At 44.1% G+C, this 16,212-nt stretch overlaps 1 protein-coding gene across 4 annotated transcripts in view; it reads right to left on the bottom strand.

Annotated features, from left to right (window-relative positions):
- atad2b (ATPase family AAA domain containing 2B) overlaps positions 1–16,212 on the bottom strand; it is a 143,916-nt gene that overhangs the window by 83,045 nt on the left and 44,659 nt on the right. For 2 of the 4 annotated variants that reach the window (XM_024378357.2, XM_042300884.1), the window contains exons 23-24: positions 11,818–11,940; positions 10,988–11,116 (exon numbers count right to left, since the gene is read on the bottom strand). In XM_024378357.2, coding sequence (XP_024234125.2) covers positions 10,988–11,116; positions 11,818–11,940 — 252 coding nt within the window. Of the gene's footprint in view, positions 1–4,243; positions 4,639–5,215; positions 5,273–5,516; positions 5,600–10,987; positions 11,117–11,817; positions 11,941–16,212 lie in introns of those variants that run through there. The other 2 variants (XM_042300885.1, XM_042300886.1) reach the window with 2 other exon arrangements.

Genomic DNA, 16,212 nt, shown 5'->3' with positions numbered 1-16,212 from the left:
TGTGTATTCTTTCTGAATGTACACATTAGAAATACTATGTCTGTATTTACTTCCTCAACTATATCGTCAAGAAGGAAAGAAAGCGTTTACTTAGGAAATAAATTAAATGCTGTCTTTGCTCATCAAGGTCTTCATTTGGATTGGCAGGCAGGGGAGAATACAATAAGGGTAGAGAGAGGAGGAGAGAAAAGGATGGTTGTTTCCACAGAGGTGAGTGGAGACTGAGGCAGAACGGGAAAGAGCGAACAGGCAGGAAGTAACACATTCAGCCTCCAGTGGGCTGTCGCCTTGGGCTCCACATTGACTGACGTGGAGGACACACAAAGCTAACACCTGACTAGTCCTTTTTCTACACTCACATGCCCTCCCATTGGGCCGCAGTGTTGTTGTTGGTGAATCTGTTGAAATTCTAAATTGTTGTATCAGGAGTTATGTGCATGCTTCCACAAATAAAAATACAGACACTTCTAATCCAGATTAAGAGTGTAAATGGATTTGGTTACTCGTCGTAAGGGAGAATTCAACACTGAAGGCGGAGGGAAAATGCATTAGCTTGAACTCTATACAGGCCTTATTGCACGCCATTTTACAACCTACAGATTTAAATAAATTGTGAAAAGTGCTATTATTGTAACAGCGTTGTTGAATCATGCCAGAAGAGTGTTCTCCTTGAATCATGTTGGAGTTCATAGAATATTGCTCAAAAAAGAAAAAAAAGAAGAGCTAATGGGCTCTCCAATCACAGCTAAAAAGGGACACCTCACCGCTAGACACTACTTGGGGTGTTTTTCCAGTTTACCTGCATAATTATGAGCGATGAGAGGGTGTTTCAGACATAATTATGCCCTATAGCTAGATGGATTTTTTTATTTTCATGCCGGGAGAGTTCATCCAATGACGTCACTGGTTGATTGAGCCTGCTTTCTGATCTAAAAATGAATCAAGTCATGTTTTGTAGCAATTATTGTGGCCTTTGTGTTTCGCCAATTGTGTGATCACACTGGCAGTGAGTAGATATCGTTGTCCTTGTTAAATAGAGCTATGGACTTTTCTCAACGACATTCCCATTTATCAGGACATTGCAGCACATCAAGGTCGATTCAATTTCCCTGGCTTTCTAAAGACTACTGCCTGCCGGGAGCCACACTTCCTTGATCCCACACTCGAAGGCAGGCTTTATAAACAAGAGTGTTACTAGTTTAGAAGAGCTATGTTACAGTGCACTGAGATTGCTAAATAATTTGGCTGCTTCTGAGAATTCCTCTTTCCAAGAAGAGCTGGCTAACTACATTTTTTTTAAACATTCTTTCACATAAGAACATACAGTCCTATTTATTTGAGCCAGAAGACACAAAAAGGAGTTGACAGCTGGGGATAAAAAATAATTGCGAGACTAGCAAGCATTTGCAGCCTAGACAAGCTGGACCAGGACAAGTAGTGCATTTGGAAAGAATTCAGACCCCTTGTCCTTTTCTACATTTTGTTACATTACGGCCTTATTCTAAAATGTATGAAATAGTCCCCCCCCAATCAATCTACACACAATGCCCCATTATGACAAAGCAAAAACAGGTTTTTAGATATTTATGCAAATGTATAGAAAAGTAAATGTAAAAATATTCATATCACATTTACATAAGTACACAGACCCTTTACTCAGTTCTTTGTTGAAGCACCTTTGGCAGCGATTACAGCCTCGATGCTTCTTGGGTATGACGCTACAAGCTTGGAACACCTGTATTTGGGGAGTTTTTCCCACTCTTCTCTGCAGATCCTCTCAAAGCTCCCTTCATCTTTCCCTCAATCTTGACTAGTCTCCAAATCGCTGACGCTGAAAAACATCCCCACAGCATGCTGTCACCGCCATGCTTCACAGTATGGATGGTACAAGGTTCTCCTCACGTGACGCTTGGCAATCATGCCAAAGAGTTCAATCTTGGTTCATCAGACCAGAGAATCTTGTTTCTCATGATCTGAGAGTCCTTTAGGTGCCTTTTGGCAAACTCTAAGTGGGCTGTCATGTGCCTTTTACTGAGGAGTGGCTTCTGTCTGGCTACTGTACCATAAAAGCCTGATTGGTGGAGTGCTGCAAAGATGGTTGTCCTTTTGGAAGGTTCTCCCATCGCCACAGAGGAGCTCTGTCAGTGACCATTGGGTTCTTGGTCACCTCCCTGTCTAAGACACTTCTCCCCCGATTGCTCAGTTTGGCTGGGCGGCCAGCTTTGGGAAGAGTCTTGGTGGTACCAAACTTCCATTTAAGAATGATGGAGGCCACTGTTCTTGGGGACCTTCAATGCTGCAGACATTTTTGGTACCCTTCCCCAGATATGCCTTGACACAAGCCTGTCTGAGCTCTACGGAGAATTCCTTCGACCTCGGTGTGGTTTTTGCTCTGACATGTACTGTCAACTGTGGGACCATATATAGACAGGTGTGTGCATTTCCAAATCATGTTCAATCATTTGAATTTACCACAGATGGACTCCCATGAAGTTGTATAAACATCAAGGATGATCAATGTAAACAGGTTGCACGTGTGCAAACATTTCTAAAAACCTGTTTTCGCTTCATTAGGGGGTAATGTGTGTAGATTGATGAGGAAATTTGAATTTAATCTGTTTTAGAATAAGGCTGTAACGTAACAAAATGTGGAAAAGGGGGCCTGAATACTTTCCGAATGCACTAAGTTGTTTTGCCGTCGGTAGCTAGCTAGCAATATAAGCTCTCTTTTTACGAGGCAGTGTTGTTTAGTACAGTACAATTGTGATCGATTCTAGCTAGCTGTATTTGCTATACCTAAAATGTACTGTAGTCTAACGTTATAGCTAGCTAGCGGAGAGTAAAGGAATGACTTTGGCTTGACAAATCGCTCTTGAAGTAACTATACCAGTGTGTTGTAGCTAGCTGGCTAACGTATGCCTGTGAGATGTCTGACTCTACACCATGCTGCTACAGTATGAATACAGACGGCACACAATTGCCCATGAATGAGTAATAGCGTTCGTCTTTCTCTCACAGACAACACCACTTGGATACAAAGAAGTTGATGACTCAAGAGATGTGAAAGGTCCCATAACAACAAACTCCCTTTGTATCAAATTGTCTCCGAACACCTCACTGCACCACCAAAAACACATCGTATGCTAGTGTTCCCTTTGTAGAACTGTTAAGCGTTAGTGGTATATTTTTCTTGTACTGTATATATGTCATACATTACACAACAGGAACAGTTATGGCAAACTCACCTTGGTATCCAGAGCAAATAAACTTTGTCTTGAATACAAGCAATGTCTACTTTGTTGCTATATTGAGACCAATATACAGTTTTGTTACATGTTTACTTGCCAACAAATTAAAGTTTAAGTGATAAACCAACTACCTGAATAATTTGTTTCAGCAGTAAGACTGAAGCTACTTTATTCTAATATATATAGTGAACAAAAATATGAACCCAACTTCTAAAGTGTTGGTCCCATGTTTCATGAGCTGAAATAAAAGATCCCAGAAATGTTCCATATGCACAAAAATATTATCTCTCTCAAATGTTGTGCAGAAATGTGTTTACATCCCTGTTAGTGAGCATTTCTCCTTTGCCAAGATAATCCATCCACCTGACAGGTGTGGCATATCAAGAGGTTGATTAGAGAGCATGATCATTACACAGGTGCACCTTGTGCAGGGACAATAAAAGGCCACTAAAATGTGCAGTTTTCTCAACACAATGCTGCAGATGTCTCAAGTTGAGGGAGCATGCAAATCGGCATGCCGACTGCAGGAATGTCCACCAGAGCTGTTTCCAAATAATTTAATGGGAATCTCTCTACCATAAGCAGCCTCCAACATCGTTTTAGAGAATTTGGCAGTACGTCCAACCGCAGACCACATGTAACCATGCCAGCCCAGGATCTTCACATCTGGCTTCTTTACCTGCGGGATCGTCTAAGACCACCGACCCAAACAGCTGATGAGACTGATGAGTATTTCTGTCTGTAATTAAGCCTTTGTGAGGAAAAACTTTCTGATTGGCTGGGCCTTGCTCCCCAGTGGGTGGGCCTATGCCCTCCCAGGACCACCCATGGCTGCACCCCTTCCCAGTCATGTGAAATCCATCAATTAGGGCCTAATGAATTTATTTCAATTGACTGATTTCCTTTGAGCTGTAGCTCAGTAAAATCTTTGAAATTGTTGCATTTATATTATTGTTCAGTATACATTTCATAAACATAATGAAGTGATCAAGAAGTTGAAGTCAACAGTTTATTGGTTTCTGATGCTGCTGGAATCACTTAGTCGCTTGTAAAATATATTATACAAAACACTTATATACAGCTAGCAATATATACACCACAATGCAGTTGTGACCATACTACAACATCAGTCTAACTGAATACGGATGTTGTGTTGATTGAACGTTCCAAGCATGTTCCTGAATGTTTTTCAGCTGGTGAACTTCTTCTTGTGTTGGTTTAGCAGGCTTTGGCGCTGTGGCGATGTTGAGTTTGGGGGGGCTGCAACTCTGGCTCCTTGTAGAAAACTCTGGTCTTTCCTGCAATCCACAGCCAGGTGAACAAGCCTCATACACTTTCTTTACCACTCACTGCTTCGACCTATTGCAGATTTGTTTGTACTGCAGGTCTCCTGGAAAGACATTGAGGCAGGTCATGAGGATGTGTAACCATAAAATAAACCAGGTTCCTCTGTAAAAAAAAAAGAAGAAAAGGAACAGTAGACTGGTGTGTGTTTTATTATACTCAATCAATAAATGAGGCTTTGCTGGGCTGTTAGCAAAGATGTGAAAAGTTTGAAGGGTGCTTGACTTGTAGACGGTCTAGTTGTCTTATTGTGTATGAGCACCTATAGTTGTGCTGTTGAGGAGAGCACTGCCAACAATAGAGTGAATAGGCTAGAAGAGTATACTAACAGCCCCTCTCCCCCATGCCAAAGAACTGACTGCAAGGGTGGGAATAGTTTGAGGAACACTTGTGTATTGTTGATATTTATCATCTCAATAGGTCATGCATACTAACCTTTACACAATACCCACACCAACCCCTCCCTTTCTACAATTTAGACTTCAACCCTTGCATCGACCAAGTTGTAGCCTACTTGTAAAACACACCAACTATGACAAGATACAGACCATGTTAAAGCCTAGCTCCAGTAGATGTATTTGCTCATCATGGAAAGGTTTAGTAGATTTTAGAAGGTGACTTACACTAGTTCCTGGTGCTGAGCTTGATGTTGATGCCTCTGCAGATGATGGGATCGGACTCTAAAAAGAACACAGCCAGTCACGTTAGCTAGCTAACTAACTACAGCAGAGGCTAACAGTTAACCAATGTAACCTAACAATGCTTATATTAGCTTGCAAAGTTACAAATCATGTCTCCAGTAGCAGCCGGCTAATTACATTGGAATATAGCCAGCATATTATTGAAGCTAGCTAGCTAGACTTTGGTTTTGATTAACAAATGTAGCTCTCTAGCTTGTTAGCTAGGTAACGTTAACTATCTTACCATGTTGTCTTGCAGCGCTGATGTTGGCTGATGGGATGCCTTCCTCTTCGAAGTGAGGGGAAAAATCAATAGAATAGCATTCCCTTTGAAAGTATGATGACATGGCAAACCCATCAACTGGGGTTGATGGGGTTTCCATTTAACATTGCAAGTCAACTTAAAGCTGAATGAAAAGCTAACAACTTGCAAAGCTCTGTAAATATAACCCTAGAGCTAATGTAAGACATTTTACAAGAACACTATATTGGGAGTATAACCGAACAGCAGACCTACAAGCAAATGGTGTTAACATGAGCATGCAGGATTTACAAGGTACATGCATAAATAGTCCCAAGTTTGCCCAAGTCAAAGACAGTCAACACACATAGTTGGTAGAAACAGGAGGCGTATAAATGGAAACATGAGTGAATAATGGATTAGGGGAAGGTACAGTGGGTGAACTCTTCTCCATATTCTCCTGTCAGAGTTCTTAATATGAACACAGCAGGGCCCTGGGCTGCCACAGCCTAACCAGCCAGGTGATGGCTCTCTGGCCAGGAGCTGGGCTGCCACAGCCTAACCAGCCAGGTGATGGCTCTCTGGCCAGGAGCTGCCACAGCCTAACCAGCCAGGTGATGGCTCTCTGGCCAGGAGCTGGGCTGCCACAGCCTAACCAGCCAGGTGATGGCTCTCTGGCCAGGAGCTGGGCTGCCACAGCCTAACCAGCCAGGTGATGGCTCTCTGGCCAGGAGCTGGGCTGCCACAGCCTAACCAGCCAGGTGATGGCTCTCTGGCCAGGAGCTGCCACAGCCTAACCAGCCAGGTGATGGCTCTCTGGCCAGGAGCTGCCACAGCCTAACCAGCCAGGTGATGGCTCTCTGGCCAGGAGCTGCCACAGCCTAACCAGCCAGGTGATGGCTCTCTGGCCAGGAGCTGCCACAGCCTAACCAGCCAGGTGATGGCTCTCTGGCCAGGAGCTGCCACAGCCTAACCAGCCAGGTGATGGCTGTCTGGCCAGGAGCTGGGCTTCCACAGCCTAACCAGCCAGGTGATGGCTCTCTGGCCAGGAGCAGTGGCTCCAGTAACTGCCTATTCCCCATATAGCCTAGCACACTACATGGCCCATCCTAAACAGGTGGCCTAATGGCTCTAGTCTGGAGCTCAGTCTCAAACATCTACAACTAGTGCACTACTTCCGACCAAAGTCACATAGTCACTATAGGGAATAGGGTCCGCTGAAGCCCCTGGGTAGAATTGGTTTACCCTCATTCAATCATAACCTTTGCTGATGGAGTTGCACCAAGACACTGATCCAAGGGCAGCTTTGTGTTTTCAGCCTAGAAACATGAGGCGTATGATTTTTTTATTTTATCTTTATTTAACTAGGCAAGTCAGTTAAGAACAAATTCTTATTTTCAATGACGGCCTAGGAACAGTGGGTTAACTGCCTGTTCAGGGGCAGAACGACAGATTTGTACCTTGTCAGCTCGGGGGATTGAACTTGCAACCTTCCGGTTACTAGTCCAACACTCTAACCACTGCTACCCTGCCGCCCCGGTAGCGGAACACAGGAGAGTGAATTATGGGTTTGGTAAATATATGTACAGAAACGGTATTTCTATGTGTATTCACACAGTGTCTAGTGGTAACTTCAGCAGCAGTCTCTCCGGGTAAGTCCTGGAGGGCAGTGGAGTATGCAAGGTTCTGTCATATTTATCTCAACACCTAATTGATTCCCCCCGATCAATTAATTGGACATGTCACAGAAGTGCTCCAGGTGAGAATTGGTTGCCAATGATTACTTTTTCTCAAATAATTAATTACCAGGGCTAATTAATTAAGTTCTGGAGCGTGGTGATAAGTTCTGGGACACGGTGATAACCTGAATTCCCCAGAGCGGCAGAATTAGTGACCGACATGTGAAGCACTTTGGCTCCTGATATAAAGAAGGGAAACACTAATGGTGGGGAGCCTCCATTTGCCCATTTAACTTCCTTGATTTGGTCGGACAGGGGAAACAGAAGAGGAACAATCTACTTGACTACTTCTGAATGCAATTCAGAATCACAACCACTTCAAACCCCTCAGGTTATTAATAGCAAATGTAACAATATCAACACTGTTAGAGGATTGACTGAGGTCATATGTGGCTGTAGCTGATTGTGTTGAATACACCCACACAACAACAAAAAGAGCTTCAAGTGTTTGGATTAAAAAGGAAGAAAAACCATCTCATTGACTACTGCATGCATTTAGTCAATGACATGAAAGGCCTCAGGTTATTGGAAATAAATGTGATGGCGCAAACAGAGGATTGACAGCAGTCAAAGAAGACTGGTCCATCGTAACCAAACCTGGTTGTGTTTATACTGTGTACTGTGCTTACAGTGTATAAGCAAAGGCCTATAAAATCACACGGTCAGAAAAAAAGAGAAGAAATTTAACACATCAATCCAAATCCACACTGTAAACCCTGGATCGTATTCATGAAAAGGTGCTGTACATTAAATCCATTGTGGCTACTCGCCTCCTACACCCAGATTAGGGCGATAGACCAAATTAATTGATGTTTTAGCGCGATATTCCAAATGCCTGTATTGCAAGAATAAAGGTTTACGTTGTTTTTATGCACCTTTAGGTCTTTTTGGTGCTCTGTATGCTGCTTTCCTTTTACACACACACCAAGCTCCTCCCCCTGCCACTCACAACAACAAAGATGAAAGATCACTTCTTCCTCTCTGACAAGCAGTTTCAACTCACTATTTGCATTTGAGATTTGGTCCAACAGAAATGGTCATATGGACACCGAAACACATTCAGACAATATTTTACTGTAAGAGAGGATAACGACCTTTCTAATGATACAATTTTATGTCTCAACTCCTCATTGGCAACTCGTTCTCTTTCTGAGAAATAAGGTAGGCCATTTTATTTCAACATCTGAACACAGTGTAAAGGCCAGCCTGCTATATAAACAGTTGGAGACTGACAGAATGGTGTGTTCATAACAATTAATATGTTCTACCTTGTTATCTAGCAAACAGTTGGCTAAACTTGAAATATAAGATTCGCTGGCTACTCACTAGCACGTGGCCTGTGCTTGAGAGATTGTATTATGAGACATAAGTTAATTCCCTATAAGGCCTGCTTTAAGAAGTTAGTCATTAGTGAATGTGCATTATGCATGGTTCTGGTCATTTCTTTCCCAAAAAGGTCATTTTCATAGACTTGAAAGTCAGATCAGTGATTATTGCAAAAATGCAGATTTTAATTAAATAATTAGTGGGTCTTATGGTTGTGGAAGGCTTATATTTAGCCTTGGTATAATTTCACAAGCCCTAAATTCACTTGATTATTGCTGACTGTTTGAAATGCAGTGTATTATATACACACACACACACACACACACACACACCTTCCTAATATTGCTGACTGTTTGAAATGCAGTGTATTATACACACACACACACACACACACACACCTTCCTAATATTGAGTTGCACCCCCCTTTTTTAGCCCTTAGAAAAGCCTCAATTCGACGGGGCATGGACTCTACAATAAGTTGAAAGCGTTCCACAGGGATGCTGGCCCAAGTTGACAACTGTGGGAAGAATTGGAGTCAAGTTGGCTGGATGTCCTTTGGGTGGTGGACCATTGTTGATACACGGGAAACTGTTGTGTGAAAACCCCAGCAGCATTGCAGTTCTTGACACTACTACCATACCCATTCAACAGCACTTCAATCTTTTGTCTTGCCCATTCACCCTCTGAATGGCACACACAATTACATGTCTCAATCTTCTTTAACCTGTCTCCTCCCCTTAATCTACACTGACTGAAGTGGATTCAACAAGTGACATCAATAAAATATCATAGACTGACCAGGTGAAAGCTATGTCATGGAAAGCGCAGGTGTTCCTAATGTTTTGTACACTCAGTGTATAACATCAATCGCACATTTTTTTTTTTTTTTAATTAGGCAAGTCAGTTAATAAGAACACATTTTTATTTACAATGACAACCAACCCCGGACAAACCCGGACGATGCTGGGCCAAATGGGACTCCCGAACACAACCGGTTGTGATACAGAATGGAATCGAACCAGGGTCTGTAGTGACGCATCTAGCACCGAGATGCAGTGCCTTAGACCGCTGTGTCACTTGGGAGCCCAAGTTAGAAAGCAATAGAAATATGGTTTAATAATCGTCCAGTCCTAACCCAGATGAATCATTAACAGTAAGCTAGAAGTTAAAATAGACAGGCACACACACTACTAATGATGGAAAAGAGAATCGCTCATCTCAAAGACTGCTGGTTTACACACACAGCAGGAGGCCTATAACTGGTGTCTCTAGAGAGACTAGCACCATCCTGTGGCAGAACAGAGTATTGCAGTGAAGCAACATTAGTCCAATATTTTATTTTTATTTAACATTTATTTAACTAGGAAAATGAGTTAAGAACAAATTATTACAAATTATTATTTTACAATGACGGCCTACCCCGGCCAAACCCTCCCTTAGCCAAGACGACGCTGGGCCAATTGTGCGCTTCCCAATGGGACTCCGGTTGTGATACAACCCGGGATCGAACCAGGGTCTGTAGTGACGCCTCTAGCACTGAGATGCAGTGCCTTAGAACGCTGCGCCACTCGTTCGTGTGGGCGTGATGCCATTTATATTTGTGGTGATTGTGATCCTACATATTCTGAAACTGAAATAATACTTAATAGACAAATCTTCGAGGTAGGCCTAAGCTGTGGGGGGGACACCAGTTGGTAACTAGGCTGAACTTGGTCGTCACGGCAGCAGATTTAAAATCAAAGAGGAACTGAAGTAAACTCATACTTGGACTATCAATCTCATTAATTCAGACAGACACCAATGCAGAGGACACCCCCCCCGGTTGTCAGTGCTACACGCAGTAAGGACCTGTTCTGTCTGCCCCCTGCCCTGAGTGGGCACCTGGCGGTGACAGCAGGAGGCTGTGGAATTCCTCTGCGGCGTGGTCATGGTCCGCACAGCACTGAAGACGACGTCTCTAATGAGGCTGCCCACTGCGCTGCTGCTCTACTGTGGAGTGTGACTGGAGCGAGAGTGTGTGTGTATGTGTCTGTGTAAGCAGGAGTATTTGAGGCATCCAACTGGGTTGCTACAACGCGGAGCGGCTCTTACTCGGTGTGGTTTCTTGTGTGTGTTGTGTTAACGCGGGAGGCCTCCCCTCTGTGGGATGATGGTTCCGTAATCAGCTAAATGGCCTGATTCTAAATGCCTTGAACCCAGATACCACCACACACACACACACAACTGAATCACATCTCTAATGACAGAAGGGACTGGGTATTAGCGCTCCGTTCTTTAGGACCCTGTGCGGTGTTGTGTTTTAACTGTGCTCTGGGTGGTGTGTGTGTTTTACAAGCATTTCACTACACCTGCAATAACATCTGCTAAAAATGTGTCTGTGACCAATAAAATGTGATTTGATGTACTCACTGCTGCTACAGTGCTGCTTGTCGATGGTCTGTCCCTGAGTGCTGTTTCCAGCATTCTCCTCTACAGCCGGCTTCCTGGTGGTTACCACGGCAGCCAGGGGGACAGGCGGCAAGGCCGGAGTCTGGAGGTCTGCAGATAACACACCAGATCAATTAACACACACACACACACACACACTGAAGGGGATGTAAGTGTACTTTGACAGACACTGAGACAAAACAGCATTCATCGATTGATGAATCCAAATAACTAGAATCCAGTGGACAACTTCATGTACTTTGGTCTGTGCGTTTGTGTGCGTCAGAGTGCCTCTAAATGTCCCTTTGAGTCAGGCTGTCTGAATAAGAGGAATAACACACATACTTAGCACACACACACCTGCGCGTGTGTGATTGTGTGTGTAGAATCAAGCAGCATATGTACATATTGTATAACCAATTACCTATGACTACTAATACTGTCCCTCTAACCTCCTTGTACATGTGCACTAATTAGTTTGTTTGTGCATGACAGTCTCTCTTGACTTTACATATGAATAAATGATTGGATCCCATTAGAGGCTAGTTATGTAATCGCCAATCACCCTGGAGCAGTGAACACACTGTTGACTAGTGGAACATCATGAGCTACTACATATGCCCATAGGGCGGTGCACAATGGACCACGCACCGTCCGGGATAGGGGTGGGTTTGGCCGGGGTAGGCTGTCATTGGAAATATGAATTTGTTCTTTACTGACTTGCCTAGTTAAATAAAGGTTCAATTAAATACACATAGTACAGCACCTTGGAATATAACACCACTCCCTCTGTGTGTGTGTGTGTTCCTCACCCCTCTTTCTGTGCGACTCCTTGATGTCCTCACAAATGCGGTGGAACTCAGGGTCGAGCTCTGAGGCCAGCATGGCGTGGGCCGTGTCTTTTAGACTACATGCTCTGTGGCGGATGATCTTATCTGGAGGGAGAGAACAGACTGACATGAACACACACATTGTATGAACACACACATTGGCATTGTAGAAACATTACAGCAACAGTTTAAATGACTTCGCCCTGTAGAGTCATATGACAGCTCTTATTATTATCATCATCATATAATTCATTCCTTCGTCTCCCTGCCTCTGACCCTCACTAGTCTTGCCTCTCACAACCCTCCCTCTGCTGGACACAACACAAACTGCTGGCTGTGTTGCTGTATGGCCCCCAACACTGGGCACAAGGGATTATAGTGTTCTCTCACTGTTTGGATGGAGACAAAAGAGCTGCCTTTGGTGGTGACTTAGGAGACAAGCCTCAGGAATACAGTCAATCTTATCCTCCCTTCTCAAAAAGACACACATATTGAATATCTAAACACAGACAGAGACCGGCACACACCTTCCCTCTAACATCATCAAATCTTGTTTTATCCTAAAAGGCAAATGTCTGAGGGAAAAATAATATGAGCAGCAAAGAAGATGAGACGTAGAGTGTTTGCACTTGTGTGTGTGTCCACGTGTGTGTCCACGTGTGTGTCCACGTGTGTGTCCACGTGTGTGTCCACGTGTGTGTCCACGTGTGTAAACAGATGTCCTGCTCTCATTATGCCACCCAGCCAACAGGTACAGACAGAGGTCCAGAGGTCACCATCTGACAGCTTCTAACCACTAATTAAAAGACGGCCTAATTGCAGCAGTGTGTATGTGTGTGTATCGGTACTATTCGTCTGTCAGAGTGTGAGGTGACAGGGTGCAGGGTGAGTGTTGAGTGGAAGTCTGTTCCATTATCGAACCCTGTCACTTCTGTGGAGAACTGACAAGGACATTCCGCCACCTCCCGGGTGCTGTGTAGACAGAGTTTGTTGGCTGTGAGTTTGACGATGTTTGGGCATTTTCCTCTAGAGGTGGAGCGGGTTTGACAGTGTAGAGCGGATAGATTTGGTTTTCTAACATAATGAAGTGAGAGAAACGCAGGGGAAAAAGACATTCCTGCAAGACTGTAGAGGACAGCCTCAGCTTTGACTCCAAACAGAGGGAGAGGAGGAGAAAGATGAGAACAGAAAGAGGGGAAGTAGAAGAGGCACGATGAACCAACCAATTATCGACCATACAAGGCAGGGGCATCAGTTGGGTAAGGCAGAGTTGCAGACACCATACCCTAGCTCAAGACCAAAAAATGTCAAAGGCGGCTACAAAATAGTCGACTAACATCATTACAATCCCGATTCAAATTCAATGGCTGTTAACGTATTGGGTTTAGGACCATGAGGAGTCAGACAGTTTGCTTTGCTGGTCAGACAATTAGGCAGTGCACCGATTGCTTTAAATTGGATATTGGACTCTGCCTTGTAAGCCTCGTGGCCAGCTGTTTTATGCACCAATAGGCTACTGGAAGATAAGCTTCCCCTAAAGTACATTCGCAAAGTTAGCTATATAAATTACTTGAACCTATATATAAATATTTCTTACTGTGGATTGTTACAAGCAATTTCATTAGTGCGCAGGGCAAATAGCCTACCAAATAGCTGAATGTTGAGTTGCAGCGGTTAGTGTAAAGCAGTTAAATAAGCCTAATCGCAATATTTCTGAACATAAATAGTAGGAAAAACATAGCATAGGACAATGGCTATTGCTGAAAAGAGAAGACAAAGAAAATACTAATCTGTCTATAGTTATCAAAATTCTCAACCAGTTGAGTGAACCGCAGCGCATCTTACTGGCACCAGGGGAAACCGCAGCGCATCTTACTGGCACCAGGGGAAACCGCAGCGCATCTTACTGGCACCAGGGGAAACCGCAGCGCATCTTACTGGCACCAGGGAAACCGCAGAGCATCTTACTGGCACCAGGGGAAACCGCAGCGCATCTTACTGGCACCAGGGAAACCGCAGAGCATCTTACTGGCACCAGGGGAAACCGCAGCGCATCTTACTGGCACCAGGGGAAACCGCAGAGCATCTTACTGGCACCAGGGAAACCGCAGCGCATCTTACTGGCACCAGGGAAACCGCAGCGCATCTTACTGGCACCAGGGAAACCGCAGCGCATCTTACTGGCACCAGGGGAAACCGCAGAGCATCTTACTGGCACCAGGGAAACCGCAGAGCATCTTACTGGCACCAGGGAAACCGCAGCGCATCTTACTGGCACCAGGGAAACCGCACGCATCTTACTGGCACCAGGGGAAACCGCAGCGCATCTTACTGGCACCAGGGGAAACCGCAGCGCATCTTACTGGCACCAGGGAAACCGCAGCGCATCTTACTGGCACCAGGGGAAACCGCAGCGCATCTTACTGGCACCAGGGGAAACCGCAGCGAATCTTACTGGCACCAGGGGAAACTGCAGCGCATCTTACTGGCACCAGTGGACCGGTGAGTGCACATATTCACTGCCTTCATCATTGGATCAGTATGACTGGAAAGTTTTGGGGGGACAATAACTTTCTCCTAAAGGCTAGAAGGACATATTTGCGTCTCCCATTTTCATAAGACTAGATTAGATGGTTGCATTCAAGACAAGGTCGTTTTACATTCGTCAGTGTCAGCAGAGTAGGCTCCACATTCTTGCCATATTAAAAAAAGTTGCTTATGTCTCCAGTCATATAAAGTGTAGTAGAACTGCATGGAATGTGTTCATAAAAGACCACATTTTTCACATGCAAAGAAAGAAGAAGCATCTCTGATTAGGCCTACTCTGTCACTATGTGCTCAGGCATGCATTGTTCAGAACTGTGTTTTGCTAACAGTGATTGAGATATATTAGCCTAAATTATGACTACGCAATCTACTCATGACATTAGAAATAGTAGCCCATCTTAAATTAGTCTGCAAATGTGATGATAGAAGTTGCAATTTTAAGGTGAAAAATGGATGTCTATTTGAAGTCGGCCTCGTTGTGACTTGATAGTGTGTACTATGCATTTATTTCACATTCCAGTGTAAGTTCTGTTCCACAAGTAAATTAGTCCATTTATGATGAGGTTTAGTAGTGGTTGGCATTGTATATGCTGTTCCACAGACCTTTAAACCTAATATTGCGTGAAAATGTCATACCCTATGTTTAGCTGAACTGACACCACCATTCACAGGCATTTGGCTGATATCGTTCATTACAATAAGTAGCTTATACTAGAAACATATGAAGTAAAATTAAATAGGTTTGCTCATATGGATGCTTGTTAATGGGACAATGGACTGCTAGAACCATCAAACTAACAAAATTGGTCAATTTATGGTAACCACATTCCATTCAGTCACGAGAGCATTAGTGAGGTCGGGCATTGATGTTGGGCGATTTGGCCTGGCTCGCAGTCGGCGTTCCAAGTCTTCCAAAAGGTGTTTGATGGGGTTGAGGTCAGGGCTCTGTGCAGGCCAGTCAAGTTCTTCCACACCCATCGACAAACCATTTCTGTATGGACCGCGGTTTGTGCATGGGGGCACTGTCATGCTGAAACAGGAAAGGGCCTTTCTCAAACAGTTGCCACAAAGTTGGAAGCACAGAACTCTAGAATGTCATTGTATGCTGTAGCGTTAAGATTGAGCTCCAGAGTGGCACAGCGGTCTAAGGCATTGCATCTCAGTGCTAGAGGCGTCACTACAGAACCTGTAATTGCGACAGACGATTTTTAGGAACTTCAGTACTTGGCGATCCTGTTAGCTAAACTTGTGTGGCTTACCGCTTGGTGGTTGAGCCGTTGTTGCTCCTAGATGTTTCCACTTCACAATAACAGCACTTACAGTTGACCAGAGCAACTCACTTACAGTTGACCAGGGCAGATTTTATAAACCGGTCAGCAACGGGTGTGGCAGAAATGGCCAAATCCACTGATTTGAAAAGGGTGTACACATACTTTGGTGATGTAGTGTATATAGGTGTGTTTCAAAAAGCCATCAAGTCTGAGAAAACTCCAAAATGATCAAATGTGATTGCACTGGGCTGGACTCTATTCCCAGGGACACTAGAGGATGGAGTCACGTACGTACTGGGTTTACTTATTAAAACTCCTTAATTGCATTTTCCCCCTTTAGTGCATCCTTTTGTGGCCACTGCATTTAAACAAATGACAGGAGCTCTCCACCTACCTTTCGGTTACTGGCCCAATACTCTAACCACTTGGCTACCTGCCGTGTGTCTGTGTGAGTGTGTGAGTGTGTGTGTGCGCGTGTGCGTGCAAGTAAATCTACATTTAACTGAGTAGCAAGCCGTTAGAAATGACCTTCTCTGGTTTAGTGGGCGCACAGATTTAC

The sequence above is a fragment of the Oncorhynchus tshawytscha genome, linkage group LG18, assembly GCF_018296145.1.
Source record: "Oncorhynchus tshawytscha isolate Ot180627B linkage group LG18, Otsh_v2.0, whole genome shotgun sequence".
Classification (NCBI taxonomy): domain Eukaryota; kingdom Metazoa; phylum Chordata; class Actinopteri; order Salmoniformes; family Salmonidae; genus Oncorhynchus; species Oncorhynchus tshawytscha.
This window is presented reverse-complemented; position numbering and strand designations above follow the sequence as displayed.